Here is a 17,387-nt window from a genome sequence, read left to right as displayed (position 1 = left end):
ATTATTTAGAGATGCTTTGGTTTATATCAGATGTCAAACTTTATATCATATAAAGTTCTTTTATCATTTAAACATATCAAACTTTAAATCATATAATGATATGGTTTATATCAGATGTAAATATTGATTCCTGTCTTCGATTTCTGTCAATTTGATGTCTATTTCTGTTTATTTGTTGCCCTATTTGCTGTAAAAGGTTAAAATTAAGGTTGCCCTTTTATCCATGTAGATTAATTTATGTCCAGCAGACAGCAATATGTAAACGGCACTAAGACCAAATTTGGAAATTCTATACATTTCCTTTGTGGATCAAAATGTTGTTCTTTCATCAGATCATATCTATTAATTCTGGACAACAAAACAGTGGGACCCATCTGTGAGTCATATTTATCCAGAGGAACAATGTATTCAAACTGTTCTTAGATGCTTTAGAAAAAGCCTGGGCTTACACTATGTTCTCTGAAGTTGTAAGTGTAAGATATGGTTTCACTTGTTGTTTCTTTAAGGTGAGAATTACTCAAAGCTGTGATCTTTCTCTGTGTTTGCTTTACCTTTCACTGTAAACATCTCATTTGGTAAAATCACTTTGAATATTATGCAATTACCAGCTCAAATGAAAATGTAAAAAAAGACAGAACAAGATAAACAGAATTCTCCCATTTTAAAAAGCAGGACTTACCACAATAGGCCCCAATAGTGAAACGTCCTAAAATCATCATCTCAAACGACTGGCTGATTTTAGACATCCCCATCAAACCTCCTCCAATGAACGCCAGGAGATTATTGATGAGCATTGCTTTCCTCCTGTCAAAACAGACGCGCTGATGTTACAAAGATAACTATACTGTACAGTAGACCATGAGGCTTCTGAACAGCCAGTAGTGCTGGTGTATCGGTCTATAGGCCCATCACTGCACCTTTGAGTCATCATGGACAATCACCACCTCATCCACATCTCATCAGACTCACTCTGATCCTCTGCACCTTCAATCTAGCAAATATGTACTTACACATATACACTGCTCAAAAAAATAAAGGGAACACTCGAATAACACATCCTAGATCTGAATGAATGAAATATTCTCATTGAATACTTTGTTCTGTACAAAGTTGAATGTGCTGACAACAAAATCACAAAAATCATCAATGGAAATCAAATTTATTAACCAATGGAGGCCTGGATTTGGAGTCACACACAAAATTAAAGTGGAAAAACACACGACAGGCTGATCCAACTTTGATGTAATGTCCTTAAAATAAGTCAAAATGAGGCTCAGTATTGTGTGTGGCCTCCACGTGCCTGTATGACCTCCCTACAATGCCTGGGCATGCTCCTGGTGAGGTGGCCAACTCCTGGACAGTCTGTGCTGCAACGTGGTGTTGGTGGATGGAGCGAGACATGATGTCCCAGATGTGCTCAATTGGATTCAGGTCTGGGGAGCAGGCGGGCCGGTCCATAGCTTCAATGCCTTCATCTTGCAGGAACTGCTGACACACTCCAGTCATATGAGGTCTAGCATTGTCCTGCATTAGGAGGAACCCAGGGCCAACCGCACCAGTATATGGTCTCACAAGGGGTCTGAGGTTCTCATCTTGGTACCTAATGGCAGTCAGGCTACCTCTGGCGAGCACATGGAGAGCTGTGTGGCCCTCCAAAGAAATGCCCCCCCCACACTATTACTGACCCACTGCCAAACCGGTCATGCTGAAGGATGTTGCAGGCAGCAGATCGCTCTCCACGGCATCTCCAGACTCTGTCACGTCTGTCACATGTGCTCAGTGTGAACCTGCTTTCATCTGTGAAGAGCACAGGGCGGCGAATATACCAATCCTGGTGTTCTCTGGCAAATGCCAAGCATCCTGCACGGTGTTGGGCTGTGAGCACAACCCCCATCTGTGGACATCGGGCCCTCATACCATCCTCATGGAATCGGTTTCTAACCATTTGTGCAGACACATGCACATTTGTGGCCTGCTGGAGGTCATTTTGCAGGGCTCTGGCAGTGCTCCTCCTGTTCCTCCTTGCACAACGGCGGAGGTAGCGGTCCTGCTGCTGGGTTGTTGCCCTCCTACCGCCTCCTCCACGTCTCCTGGTGTACTGGCCTGTCTCCTGGTAGCGCCTCCAGCCTCTGGACACTACGCTGACAGACACAGCAAACCTTCTTGCCACAGCTCGCGTTGATGTGCCATCCTGGATGAGCTGCACTACCTGAGCCACTTGTGTGGGTTGTAGAGTCCGTCTCATGCTACCACGAGTGTGAAAGCACCACCAACATTCAAAAGTGACCAAAACATCAGCCAGAAAGCAGAAAGGTACTGAGAAGTGGTCTGTGGTCCCCACCTGCAGAACCACTCCTTTATTGAGTGTTTCTTGCTAATTGCCAATGATTTCCACCTGTTGTTTATTCCATTTGCACAACAGCTGTGAAATTGATTGTCAATTAGTGTTGCTTCCTAAGTGGACAGTTTGATTTCACAGAAGTTTGATTTACTTGGAGTTATATTGTGTTGCTTAAGTGTTCCCTTTATTTTTTTTGAGCAGTGTAGATTGACATCTTGTACATCTTCTATCCATATCCTGTAGAATCTGGAAGATTTCTATATCAGTATTCTATCCTGTGTACCTGCATCTCATTTAATATCTACCTCAGACTAACTGCAGATACGGAATGTGTACAACAGCACATTTCATAGTTTTATTTCATAACTTTCATAACATTACAGTACAACTGCACATTGGAATAGTGCAATACTAGTGTATATTGTGCATATTCAGAGTCGGTGTGTGTGTGTGTATTTTTTTTTCCCTTAGATATTTATATATTATTTTGTACAACTCCAATTCCAATGAAGTTGGGACATGTGTAAAACATAAATAAAAACAGAATACGATGATTTGCAAATCCTTTTCAACCTATATTCAATTGAATACACTACAAAAACAAGATATTTAATGTTCAAATGGATAAACTTTGTTTTGTTTTGCAAATATTCACTCATTTTGAATTTGATGCCTGCAACACATTCCAAAGAAGTTGGGACATGGGTAACAAAAGACTGGGAAAGTTGAGGAATGCTCAAATCCTGTTTGGAACATTCCACAGGTGAACAGGTTAATTGGAAACAGGTGAGTGTCATGACTGGGTATAAAGGGAGCATCCCTGAAAGGCTCAGTCGTTCACAAGCAATTATGGGGAGCGAGGTTCACCACTTTGTGAACAACTGTGTGAGCAAATAGTCCAACAGTTTAAGAACAACGTTTCTCAACGTGCAATTGCAAGGAATTTAGGGATTTCATCATCTACAGTCCATAATATCATCAAAAGATTCAGAGAATCTGGAGAAATCTCTGCAAGTGAGCGGCAAGGCAGAAAATTAACACCGAATGCCCGTGACCTTCGATCCCTCAGGCAGCACTGCATTAAAAACCGACATCATTCTGTAACGGATATTACCACATGGGCTCAGGAACACTTCAGAAAACCACTGTCAGTGAACACAGTTCGTCGCTCCATCTACAAGTGCAAGTTAAAACTCTGCCATCCAAAGCGAAAGCCATATATCAACAGCACCCAGAAACGCCGCAGGCTTCTCTGGGCCCGAGCTCATCTGAGATGGACTGACACAAAGTGGAAAAGTGTCCTGTGGTCTGACGAGTCCACATTTCAAATTGTTTTTGGAAATCATGGATGTCGTGTCCTCCGGGCCAAAGAGGAAAAGGACTGTCCGGATTGTTATCAGCACAAAGTTGAAAAGCCAGCATCTCTGATGGTATGGGGGTGTGTTAGTGCCCATGGCATGGGTAACTTGCACATCTGTGAAGGCACCATTAATGCTGAAAGGTACATGCAGGATTTGGAGCAACATATGCTGCCATCCAAGCAACGTCTTTTTCAGGGATGTCCCTGCTTATTTCAGCAAGACAATGCCAACGTATTACAACAGCGTGGCTTCATAGTAAAAGAGTGCGGGTACTAGACTGGCCTGCCTGCAGTCCAGACCTGTCTCCCATTGAAAATGTGTGGCGCACGGAGATCCCAGACTGTTGAGCAACTGAAGTTGTACATCAGGCAAGAATGGGAAAAAATTCCACCTACAAAGCTTCAACAGTTCCCAAATGCTTATTGAGTGTTGTTAAAAGCAAAGGTGATGTAACACAGTGGTAAACATGCCCCTGTCCCAACTTCTTTGGAACGTGTTGCAGGCATCAAATTAAAAATGAGTGAATATTTGCAAAAAACAAAGTTTATATGTTTGAACATTAAATATCTTGTCTTTGTAGTGTATTCAATTGAATATAGATTGAAAATGATTTGCAAATCCATGTGTTCTGTTTTTATGTTTTACACAACGTCCCAACTTCATTGGAATTGTGGTTGTATTTAAATTCTATAATTGGGCTACGCACCTAAGATTTTCATTCACTTTCCACCTGTGTAAATGTGATATATTGTGACAGTCAACGTGATTTGGTTTGACATAACCTGTCAATAGTAATTAATAGTAATCATTAATGGTAATAGGAATGATGCACTGTGCTGTCTCTTCAAAGGTTTCTAGATACCTTCTCATCCAGCATTTCCCCTGAAGTCAAGGGTATTAATAAGTGTTTTGTTCCCTGTAACAGCCTATAATCTTCTGAGGAGGCTTTACAGTAAATGTTGGAACATTTCTGTGAAGATTTGATTTCATTCAACCCTAAACAGCATTAGTGAGGTATTGATGTTGGATCCCAGCTCATCCCAAAGCTATTAGATGGTGCTCTATCACTCCATAGAACATAAATCCACTACTCCACAGTTCAATGCTGGGGGGTTTAAACCTATCTTTGCACTGGCCATAGTGACCTTAGGCTAGGGATAGGTTAGGGAACCAGCCTCGTGACCGGAAGGTCGCTGGTTTGATCCCCAGAGCCGACAGCACATGACTGAGGTGTCCTTGAGCAAGACACCTAACCCCCAACTGCTCCCCGGGTGCTGAGGATTGGGCTGCCCACCACTCCGGGCAAGTGTGCTCACCAGAGGGTATGTGGTGTTTCACTTCACGGTTGGGTTAAATGCGGAGATGAAATTTCCCCGTTGTGGGACTAATAAGGGTCACTTAATCTTAAGTGTGTCTGGCCACTTTTTTTTGGATATAGTGTAGGATTTTATATCATAGTTATTTAAGATCCAACGATTATGGATTTATTAAACACAAACATTAAATAAAATAATGGATGATTAGTTCTGGATCATAGATCTGGTCACTCCCGCTTGTCCCAAATGTATTGAGTGGAGCTCCATCACTTCAGAGAACACTGTTCCATTGCTCCACAGCTCAGTGCTGGGAGACTTAATACCCTTCTAGCCAACACTTAACAATGGGCATGGTGACCTTAGGCTGATGTGCATCTCTGCCTTAAAGTAGCTGAATTCACTAATTAGAAGGCATGTCTGGATACTTTGACATACGCTGTAGTGATCATTGGTGCTATTAAAATCTGAGGCTCATTACATCTTTACACCGAGGCTTATTACACAGTAACTACATGGACTACACTGCAAACTGGCAAAATAGAAGAATAAATAATGGTCCTTCCAAAAAGGACTCTGTACAGCACACTTTCCATCAATCTGAAGAACCATTCATGCAAAGAACCCTTTAAACATGCAAAGGGTTCTTTGAGGATTGATGGATCTATATAGAACAATTTTCTTTACCAAAGAAACCTTAAAGAACAATCTTTTTTTTTTTTTTTTTTTTTTTTTGGAGTGTAGACTAAAAGAGATGTGTAATAGTGAAACTCCTTTGGCACTGCAGTTTAATCCAATATTAGGCTTAAAGGTTAATTCAACTTTTTTTTTTATCTGCATTTGTCTTAAGATGTAAACAAAGTAATTCAAAGTTGTTTGGTGTGAAATGTTGAGTCAGAACTGTTCACAATGGTGGTGTAGATAGAAACCAGATGTCAAGCATTTAATATCGCTAAAAGCTACATTACTGAAAGTTATTACATTTAATTATTATGAATATGCTGCCTGATGCCTAATATAATGTTTACAATATTTTTTAAAGATTTTATCTGAAATTGTTCTTCATAGCAAAGAGCTACATGCAGTGCATTGTAGGGCAAAACAGTGGCTAGAAGTGGAAGATTTTGTTTAGAGTAATCAACATTACATATAACAACTCAGCAGACGTGTAGGTTCACTGGTGGTTTTGCATATTAAATAAAATGATTGTTTGCATTCCAAACATTGTGACTCCTGGTTCCTATCACCATCACTGTAAAGAAATCTGAGACAGTAGCTTTGTTTACAATGAACTATTTCACATCAAAACAGTCTGACCAACCTTGTTTACATTTATTAACTATGCAGAAATTTTGAAAAACCTCTTTAATCCATGCCCAAGAAACTGGCCCATGTAATTTGAATGTAATACTTACTTGATAGAGCTAAAAGTCATGGCCTTGCTTACACTTGTAAGTTGATATCATTTTGCCTCTGCTCAAAATAAAATGTCTCTGGTATTGTAATATTAATGAATACCCAGGGATATAATGGAATACAATTATTTGGAATATGTATTCAGGTACCTGTATTCAGTCCAAGTTATTTTGTAAAATTCAGAATACAGTTACCTTTCTTAAGGAGAAAACTTTTACTTATACCAGCTAAGTAAAAAATTATATACTTTATATATTTAAAGGACACACCATCAGCATTGTTTATTAGCTATTTTAAAATCTTTACAGCATGTAAAGATGCACTTTAAAGAAGAAATAAAAAAATGTCTTATACAAACACTGAAGTTCTTCCATAGACTGATAAATCACTGTGATGAGTCAGTTATTAATCTCAGTGTTAATAAACTTCTTTGAAGGGTATGGTCCTGAATGATAAGGTCAGCTTTGGTATTGTACTGGACTGATTTTATTAACTGAAAATCACATAGCTACTCACTTTATAGTCAAATTAGCAAAATGTGTTATTAGGATTTGGCAAATTGTTGACTTAGATCACAGCATTATGGGAACAGCAGTGGACTGAAGTGGGCTATGAGAGACAAAATAATGTTGAGAAATTTGTATTCATTTGAATAATTGAATTTTTCATAAAAAGTAGAATTACAAGAAAACTGCCAACCAGTGACAGTAAACAGTAGCATGAATGAGAATTACTACAGAGTTTTCTCAGATGTTGTAATGTATATGTATTGTAAATCTATTCTAAATATGTTTCTTTTTATGTTTTGTAATGGAATATGTTACTGAATCCATTTAGGACTGTGTATTCTGTATTCAGCCATCACTAGTTTTGCAAAGAATTTTGCCCAATACTGATATAAATCAATGTCCGTGAACAATCTGTGTGCAGGCTCTAGTAATTCTGGCACAGCTGTGTAGTACCAGTGATGTTTCACTAGATGGCTATAGATGAAGGAGTCTGCTCAGAACAGGCATTATGCTAACAGAATGTATAAATTACCTTGCAATTCTGAAACACTTGCTTTTGGCCTACCGCAAATGGTTTGCTGTCATTGTATACAACCTCGCTCTGATTTAAAGCCCACTTTATAAGAGTTTTATTTTTGTTTGCCTGATCCAATGACAGCTTTTCAGGTTTATAGAAATGGACAGGTGCTTTAGTTCAAATGCCAGAGAATGTGCTACATTATGTAAGCTAACTGAAACCCTAGACAAAGAACATGTGTGTAGGAGGGTGCAGATTCGTGGGCTCAGTGACACAGATCAGCACAAAACTGGTGTGACCTTGACCTTCTTTCTAGTCCAATCCAGACGCATGAGGCTAAATAGCTGAATCTAATCCCCTTCTCTTATCTTTCTCTGTCTCCTTTCCCTCTCCTTTCCTTGTCCCTTCTCTTAAAGACTTTCCTTTAAATTAATCGCTGTTCCTGTCTGTGGTCCCAACAAGATACAGAAGCCTTTGGAAGGGGGGAAAAGAAAGTTTAGCACAGTTCGCTTTGCTACAGTGAAAAAAAGGCCATCCAATTAATTAATTTCCTGCTTAATAACAACATAATTATTTTTGGTGTCAGATAGCAAAAGCAGAAAACATACAATTAAAAGGAAATTAAACAGAAGCATTAGTATTTAATGTGTCCCCTGTTTGGCTTTATTACAGCTTCTGTTCTTTTCCAGAGACTTGATTTAAGTTTTTCACAGAAATTAGCGGGATCAGGGATATTTTATTTCAGATGAAAGTTTAGAGAAGTTGGTGGCGTTTCTGGATGCTGTTGTGTATAGTGCAGTTTGAACCTCCAAGTGTACCTGCAGCAACAGACTGTTTATTCTTATTATTATTCCTGAGCCCATGTAGGGATATCTATCACAGAAACATGACATTTTTTTTAAGTTGTGGCATCAGAGGGATGGATGATCACAAGCATTCATCTTAAATTGTCAATTGGCAATCATTTCAGAATGAACATATATCTACAAAAAACTATGAAATTAGTCCAATAATACATATCTTGTCTTTGTACTTTTTTTTCAAGTACATGTCAAAGTAGATTTATAAGTCAACTTTGTTTTTATTTGCATTTTATTTACATTTGTTTTTGTTAATATTTATGCCAAATTTTAATGGATGGATGTACATCATAAGTAAGCATTATGTTATGCATTACCAACTGGTACTGCTTGAATAAAGCGTTATCCTGTTTCACAAACTTTCCCCAAAACATTCTCTTCTTCCGTTTAAAGAAAATGTATTTCATATTAGTGAAAACATACTCAGTCATTATGTACATTAACACAGTCATATCATCTGTCCTCTCACCTGCCAAGCCATTCTGAGATGATTCCCACGCAGAAAGAAGAGAACATGCCTCCAATTGAGAAGATGGCCACCGAGAGAGACCAGAGAGAGGTGAGTGTGGCCTCGGGAATGGGCTCTGAATAGCGATGTGTCCATGTTGAGTTATACTCTGCTTCAATAATCTGAGAGAGTTGGACACCGTGCAAAGAGAGAAAGAAATAGAGGAACAGAAAATTAGACACAATGCAAAAAGAAGAATGATGATCATTCTCAGAGGAAAAAAGAAGCACAGTGTTTCCCAGTCCGAGATTAAGCCTAAATGTATAAAAAGGTGCAGGACAACCACAGCAAATTGCTTAATACTTGAGAGAGGAATATGTAATCAGCCACATGTGTAACATCTCAATCCACTTTTTGCTAAATTTTTGCACGACCCTTCATCAAATGCATATGCATAAATAATGCATATGTCCCTTAAATTGCACGTTTAGGCGCATATGGCAGTTTCGTACATAGCACACACAAAAAATGTGTCCAATTTAGGATATAGATTCATTTATTGTCATTCCTGAACATGTAAAGGAATGAAATAATACTTGGGTCCCAGTTAATGTAGCTGCAATAATAAAATCAAGATGCAGGCAGCCTTTTCCTGCACCTGCCTTTGTAAATGTCACTGACTATGTGTAGGCTGCTGCAAATGATCCTCTGTGATCTTTAGGCCCTCAGATGCCACTGCATTAAAAACAGACATGACTCTATAGTGGAAATCACTGCATGAGCTCAGAAACACTTCTGAAAACCACTGTGAACACAGTTCATCACTGCATCCACAAGTGCAAGTTAAAACTCTAAAACACAAAGAGGAAACTGTAAACAGGATCCAGAATCGCTGCCACATTCTCTGGGCCTAAGCTCATTTAAAACGGACTAGAGGGAAGTGGAAAAGTGTTCTGTGGTCTGACAAATCAACATTTGAAATTCTTTTTGGAAATCATAGACACTATCAAAGACCACTGAGCTTGTACTCAGTGTATAGTTTAAAAGCCAGTATTCATGATGGTATAGTGGTGCGTTAGTGCACATGGCATGGGTGATGTGCGCATCTCTGAAGGCACTATTAATGCTGAACAATATATACATGCTTTGGCAACATATGCTCTCATCCAGATGATGTCTTTTTCAGAGAAGGCCTTGATTATTTAAGCACAACAATGACAAACCACATTCTGCATGTATTACTACAGCTTGGCTCCGTATTAAAAGAGTCTGGGTGCTAAACTGACCTGCCTGCATTCCTGACCTGTCACCCTCTGTTAACATTTGGCACATTATGAAATAAATAATATGACAAAGGAGACCCCGAACTGTTGAGCAGCTGAAATCATCAAGCATCCATCCATCCATTCATTTTTTATGCCGCTTCTCTGTCAGGGTCGCAGGGGGGTGCTGGAGCCTATCCCAGCAGTCATCGGGCGGAAGGCAGGATACACCCTGGACAGGTCGGCAGTCCTTCGCATTCTATTTTTATTTACATTCTGCACAGCATCGCAACTTTTTTGGAAATGAGGTTGTACTTTACCCCATAATCAGATGCCAGAGAAGCAGCTGCTCTGCTGTACGTCATCTTGCGATATGTACTTGAAACTGGTGTAAGGGCTTAATACATCAGGCCCACAGAGCATTGTTCTTATGATAATAGCCCCCTTGTGGAGAATTTTCAGCCTGCTGTACATGAGTGAGTGAGTTATAAGAAAGGACTATGAGGTGATTAGCTCTTCACTTCTGCAAATATAGCTTTCTAAATGGTTCTTAGTTATAGAGAACATTTCATTGGTACAGGTATTTAACATTATCTAGAGATTCTTAAAAAGGTTCTTCATACTCACATCTTATTTACATAATTGTCTTTAAAAGAATCAAAACAGTCAGTCCTCTAAGCCATTACTCCAAAGAATCCTTATAACAATTTATTTTAAAAAATAGGCTTAATTCATGTTCAGAAACCCAGCCTTTAAAGAAATATGCTTTAAACCCCTTCAGAGAAATAAAAATGAGTCTGAGTCATCATTTAATGCACACACACACATTTTCTAAGAGGCTTCTCCCCCAGGGCCACGGGTCATTTAATGCAGTGTACAATATTTGCATAGTGGTACTGTATATTGATTTGCATGTGTGCTCATCACTGGTGGATGGGTTGTATCCTTTAAACTTTCAAATACCTTCCCAGTTTGACACAGTACTGTCACAGTAAACCTAACTTTGTTCATAAGTTAAGGTCATTCAATATTTACGTGATTTATGAGATTCTGTGTTAAAAAAAAGAGTGGATAACATTAGTTCACCTTTTATTAGTAACATTCATTGTACCACTTGGGTGTGGTAAGATAAACATACAGCATGAGTTTGCTAGGTGCTTATCGCAGTTGCAGCGGTTAAGGCAAAGGCAGGCACTGAACTTCGTGACCTGTGGAAAGTAGGCTGGCAGCATCAACTGATGCTCAATTTTTCCCTTGAGGGCACAGTTATTTAATATGCGATTACATAACTTAATAAGCTAACAACATAAAAAAAATGTGCCCCCTCCAAAAATCATCAGTGGTGTAATTATTCAATACATACTGCGCTTATTTGCTAATAAGGTACATACATCTAAGGCTAATCAAGGGCTAATTTCCGACATTTTATATTTGCTTTTTTGCTTTGAGGCCTCAATATTTCGTTTTTACATTATTTTCCAACCTTTTTTAAGGCCAGGGGTGTCCCCTAATCTTAACCCACAAAAGGCTGGTGTGGCTCCAGCTTTTTCATTCCAAACAAGCACAAACACACATGATTCTATTTGTATAATTTGTTGGGCCCTGTTTATACCTGACATTATCTTGAGCCTTGGGTGATCATAAGTGGGCAACACTAAGTGCAGATGTGAATGGGGTACAATGATCACTCAAACCGCCATGGGAGGTGCTTTTGAGCACCTCTGCAGTGTAAACATTGTAATAGGCTGCATTAGCAGTCCATGCAGTCTAAACATTAGTAACACTGACATGAACCATGACATTTTTCACAAAATCCAATCACATATAGTCACTGGAGACACTTTGGAGACAAATGGAAATGCAGGTGTAAACAGTCGTACATCTTACTCACCCTTAAGATGGATGTTAATACTAAGTGTGAACACAGCCTTGGTTGCAGTCTTCAAACAATTTGTAAATTACTGGAAGATAAACCTGCAACAGGCCCTGTGTGGACAGCCCTGCTCAAAGTACACTGAACGTGACATACGAAGCATGACACGAGTAAACAACAAGAATACGCTAAACATTCTCATGCAATCAAACCAACAAGAGCCTCATAAAATGGGCGACCAGCACCATTTAGCCAGCTACATTGCGTTTTGGAAAATTAAGAGAACGGTTTCACCACCGCATTCAGCAGCTGAAAGTTTATGTGAGCTTTGGCATATAGCTCAGCTGTCTACAGCTCAGTCTTCAGGGGGCAGTGTTCTTATGTTAGCGGTCTTATGTTCCGGTCAGAGACTCTGGTGCCAAGTTGCAGACATTACTAGGCATAGCTATGGTACGCAGTAAGCGTAATAGAAAAGCTTTGAAAAACATCAAGCTCAGGCTTATATTACACTCTTATAGATTTAATGAAATACAACTTTGAGCATAATTTAGTGTATTCATCTGACTCAATGTTTCTGGGCTGGGATGTATGAGGTGAACTATCATGTGGCTAGACTAATAACAGCTGAGGTGAAAACAGATGGTTTGAATTTGTATATCTTTAAGACTATAGATTGACTGCGTTTCTCTGTGCATATCTCAAGTCTCACATCACCTACTATGGATTTATGTTCTGGGTTTTATTTAGTACAGTAATACTGGGATTGCCACCATTGTCTCTGGTCATCTCCTGGTGCATCCAGAGTGCAGTAACCTATAGGCTTAAAAATTCAGATAACAAATTTGATTGAAACTGCTCATTATTAATGGTTGCCATTCTGACATTTTTGCCATTTAGTACATTTGGTGAGCAGGATGGAGTTACACACGTGTTTGAATTCATTCATTGACTCATGAAACTGCAAGAAAAAATTGCACTTGGTGTGTAAAGGCCTACAATTAAACTGGCTGTAAGGCTGATTTCGAATGGCTATCCTGTATTGTGAGTGGGGTTATAAACTGCTGTAGGCTTGACAAGTGGATACATATAAACATGTTGGATTTTGTGACATCACTAAAAACTATTTTAAATGGGCTGGTTTTGCAGTTTATTTTCCATTTATAGAGCAGGGAGTGAAGAGTATTTTCTGAAACTCAAATAATATACTACATATACAACATTAAACTCAATTCAAAGAAGTGAGGACAATTGAATTGAGCTTTCCATGATATGGGACGTGTGAGTGTGTCTGTAGATATCTGAAGCTGTTAAAGCTGCATCTGTCAGGATGGGTGCCCCAATCATACATTCTGTAATGTTGACATTAATTACAAGCTCATGTTTCCTCTTTCTTTTCTGTTTCTTTGCTTTCATCTGCATTAATCATTTTGTCTATCTTTATCTCAAAAACATTTTAGTAGAATTAAAAGCTTAATGATTGAACGTCTTCAGCTTTATGAACTGAGTAGATTGTAGTGAAGCTCTGGCACAAGAGTGAAGCTCATGAGCTTGGTTGATAGAATAATACCAGGTGGATTAGCTGTTTGTAATGGTGGAGGCATCTGGGAAAATGTCATGGCTAATTCTTACGTTATCACGCGTGATGCTAAAATATACTCCAAAACAAAACACGTGGGGTGTACTTCATGAGATTTTTCCAGCATTAAGGTTTAACACAATAAGCCGCAGGAGGCCCAGCGTTCAGTGATTGATCATGGTTTAAAGGTTGGACACAGGGGACACAACGTGGAGTGCCATTTTATGAAATGGCACTTAAATAGAATATAATAATGTGCGATACATCAATTAATTTATTGCTGGGAATAACTGTAGTTTTGGTTTCCAAGTAACATAATGGTCAAATATTATTCCATGAACAGCACAATAGTTAATAATGCCTTAATACAGAATTCAATAAGCGTGCAATTCCTTTTTTATTGCTTACATTAAAAATGGATCAGAATGGTAGAATACATTTCTCATAGCAGGTAAGATATTGTCATATGCACACATATCAACATGCCCAGTCAGATTATATTTTTTATTGATTTTCTAAGTGAAAATAAGATAACACATTCACTACAGCAAGCCACCTTAAAATGGTATTTTTCTGTAATTTTAGAAGCAAAATATCTGTTTATTTGCTGGTTTAACGTAGTGGAAACACATAAAACGATAACAACCGCACAGGCCAAATTTGATCTTTTTTCTCCCAATATGTTAAGGGGGTACTCCTGAGAGGATGTGTAACATATTTTCACAAAAAAAATAAAATAAAAAATTAAACAAATCATATACTGGGCCCCCAAAACTTTAAAAAAGCTTTAAAAACTTTCAGCTTTCACTTAAAATGTCCAACATGCTCCAATCTCATCAATTGAACAAATATGTAACAAAGATTTTCAATTGTCTGTTACAGTTCAGGATTTTGCTAGCGTGTTATTTGATGCTGTTGTTTCTTGCTGACCAGTTATATGTGTGTTTCAAAAACTATGTAACAGGCCATTTTCAGGCCCAGTGAATGGATGCCAAAAGTGTCTGCTGGTCATGAATGAATGCTGACTAGCAACAGCAGTAAAGGGGGTGGGCAGTTGTTCTATTTTTCTCATTTTATCTGATATTTTATCTTCCTTAAAACAAAAACAAAAAAAACACAAATAAAAGAAATACTGGACCTCTCATTTCTACTAAATCAGTTAAATCGGTTACTTTACCTTTTGAGGGGCATTGATGACTCCAATATTGTATCCAAACTGAAGGGAGCCCAGCACCGCTGTGAACACTGATAGTGCAAGAGTTCCAGTTATTCTCTGTAGAAGAAAACACATTATTTGAGGAGATGTTAGGACATTATATGAGGAGAAAAAGAGGAAGAGTTTGGGAATTTCTCAATCTAGTGTGTGCAGCTCTGAACACGCATTACGTTTGAGATTGGCTATAGTACACAGCCGATTATGCGTAAAGAAGGTGGCTGGACTATTTTAGAAGTTTATTTTGACCTAGAAACTGTGCACAAATGCTTATAAAAATTATGAGTTAATAACAGGAAATTTACAACAACAAACACATACTTACTGTAAGATTGATTCCACACATATACGTGCTTTATTGCAACATAAAATGCAATTGCAATAAACACCAACATTATTTGATTTCATCGCTTGAGTGAAATCTAGTAACATTTTATTTCAGAAAAAATCTACTTTTTCTAAATTTAAATTCATACTTAGAAGATTAAAAAGATGTATTCTGGTTCCTATACTTTTATTAATCTTAAACCTGTGACCATGGAAAAGTCACATACAATGTCTACAAAGAACAAATTCTCTCTTAAAATTAACCATGAGTAATTTATGGTATTCCCTGCGATGGACTCGCAACCTGTCCAGGGTGTTTCCCGTCTTCTGCCCAGTGAGTGCCAGGATAGGCTCCAACCGAGGAGGAAAAGTGGCATCGATGATGAGTGAATTTATGGTATATGGATGTGGGTTTGATATAGACAACATTTAATAATATCAATGTCACTACAGGTCCTAAACAAACTATGTTCATTTCGAGAAGCCTTTCACCCAACACCAGCGAGCCAACTGCAGTTCAAAGGCTGTGGAAAGCTGACGATGCTAATAACCGCAACTAGCTGAATTAGTTAGCTGTCTGATGTTAGTGAAATGATGTGTCCTAAACAGGGGTGAATCTCAATGTACTCAAATATTGTTACATTTCCAGCTTTATTGAGTTTACTGTGAATGTTTGTATTAAATGAATCTATACAGAATGGCTAGTATCTGTCTTGTCTCCAATGGATTTGAGCAACACAATAAAGTTTGCAGCACTATGATAGACAGACTACATACTCTAGTATGTGTGCCGTAGCAGAGTAGAACTGTGTATTGCTGGTTGGCTGTAAAACATGCCTTTCTGTTGGTTTGTCTTTTACAGGTTTAACTTGGCACATAATAAAGCTGTCACCTTCTTTCAGCTGAGGGAAGGGTCTGTTTAATGTTGAAACATTCCTTTTTACATTTACATTTACAGCGTTTAGCAGACGCTCTTATCCAGAGCGACTTACAAGAAGTGATTTGTCTATCTAGAGAAAGTATCTTTGCTAGTTACCAATAGGCTAGAGAAAGACAGTCCTGAGCTCAGATACTGCTAGAAACAAAAAGTCACTGTAGATACAGAGAGAAAAAGGAACAGAGTTGAACACAGAACTCTGTGCCATTCAATGCAATGCAATACAATAAAATAAACTACAAAACACAGTGCAATACAATAAAATATAAGTGCAGCTTATATATTCTATGCTCAGATGTAAGTAAAGATAGCAAAAAGATAGTTTAAAAATGTTTGTCCATATATTAAATTAAAAATTTCCTCAAATTTGAATGTAAATGTCCTGCCAACAATTAACAAACAAAAACACATCTTAATTAGAGACGTTTTGGTGGAGGATTGCTCCAAGCTAAAGGGTAGCTGATGATTACAACTGACTCTCAGTTTGAAGTAGAGCCTCCACACCTGTCCTTCCACTGAGTGAAGGCAGTGTGGGAACAGACCTTGTTGCCACGCAACGTTGTGGATCTTAAAATGCACTAATGCACACTATCGGACTGGCAACACTACTAAGCTTCTTCGAAGGTCTGACCAACCCATCAGTTCTTCAGGACATCTGTGTCTGCTAACACAGACTTATCCATTATAAGCAAGCAAAAGTTATGACATCAGGCTTTAATAATAATCTTCTTCATACAGAGGCATAACAGATTATAGAGGCCATTGAAAAATAACGAATGAGAATGAATCTGGACAATTAAAACACCAGCTTGCTAGTGACTAAACTCGGTGTGTGTTTCTATGATATGACCTTGTTTTGTTGAGCCTTGGATTAGTTATGTTTTGGAATTATACCCCAAAACAATGACACTGCAAATTGAAGTCCTGTTACTTGGAAACCACATACAGTACTGTGCAAAAGTCAGAGACCACAGTCAAACCACTGTGAAGCACAAGTTGTTCATTTTTCTGCATCAGGAAAAAAAGCAGACAACATATAAAACCAGAAATTGACACAGAAAACAATTAAACATACTATACATTCGTCTAGTATGTAGCGCAGTGTTGTCCAGTCTTCTCTGCAAAGTGCTGGTGTGGCTGCAGGATTTCATAGCATGCAAGCAGGAGCACACCTGACTCTACTCGTTATATCAGTTGGTCTCAGTCTTCACACAGCTGATCAAGTTTGCTCCTGCCACACCGGCCCTTTGCACAGAAGACTGGACAGCCCTGGTTTGCCTTTACTACAGCTACCACTTTTTTTTTTTTTTTTAGGAACCATGCTTTTAGTTTTTAGAAATCTGCTGGGATATTTTTAGACACTTCTGAAGTTCAGTCTTAGAATTTGATTCCATTTTGTACTCTTACAAAGTAATCTCAAACACATTCAGTGAT

At 38.5% G+C, this 17,387-nt stretch overlaps 1 protein-coding gene across 2 annotated transcripts in view; it reads right to left on the bottom strand.

Moving 5' to 3' along the window:
- The window catches only part of LOC108436227 (solute carrier family 2, facilitated glucose transporter member 4), a 31,504-nt gene that overhangs the window by 11,159 nt on the left and 2,958 nt on the right, over positions 1–17,387 (bottom strand). For both annotated transcript variants that reach the window (XM_017712582.2, XM_017712583.2), the window contains exons 2-4: positions 14,654–14,749; positions 8,787–8,947; positions 680–804 (exon numbers count right to left, since the gene is read on the bottom strand). In XM_017712582.2, coding sequence (XP_017568071.1) covers positions 680–804; positions 8,787–8,947; positions 14,654–14,749 — 382 coding nt within the window. The remainder of the gene's footprint in view (positions 1–679; positions 805–8,786; positions 8,948–14,653; positions 14,750–17,387) is intronic.

The sequence above is a fragment of the Pygocentrus nattereri genome, chromosome 2, assembly GCF_015220715.1.
Source record: "Pygocentrus nattereri isolate fPygNat1 chromosome 2, fPygNat1.pri, whole genome shotgun sequence".
NCBI lineage: Eukaryota > Metazoa > Chordata > Actinopteri > Characiformes > Serrasalmidae > Pygocentrus > Pygocentrus nattereri.
Note: the sequence above shows the minus strand (reverse complement) of the source record. Positions and strands in the feature narration are given on the sequence as shown.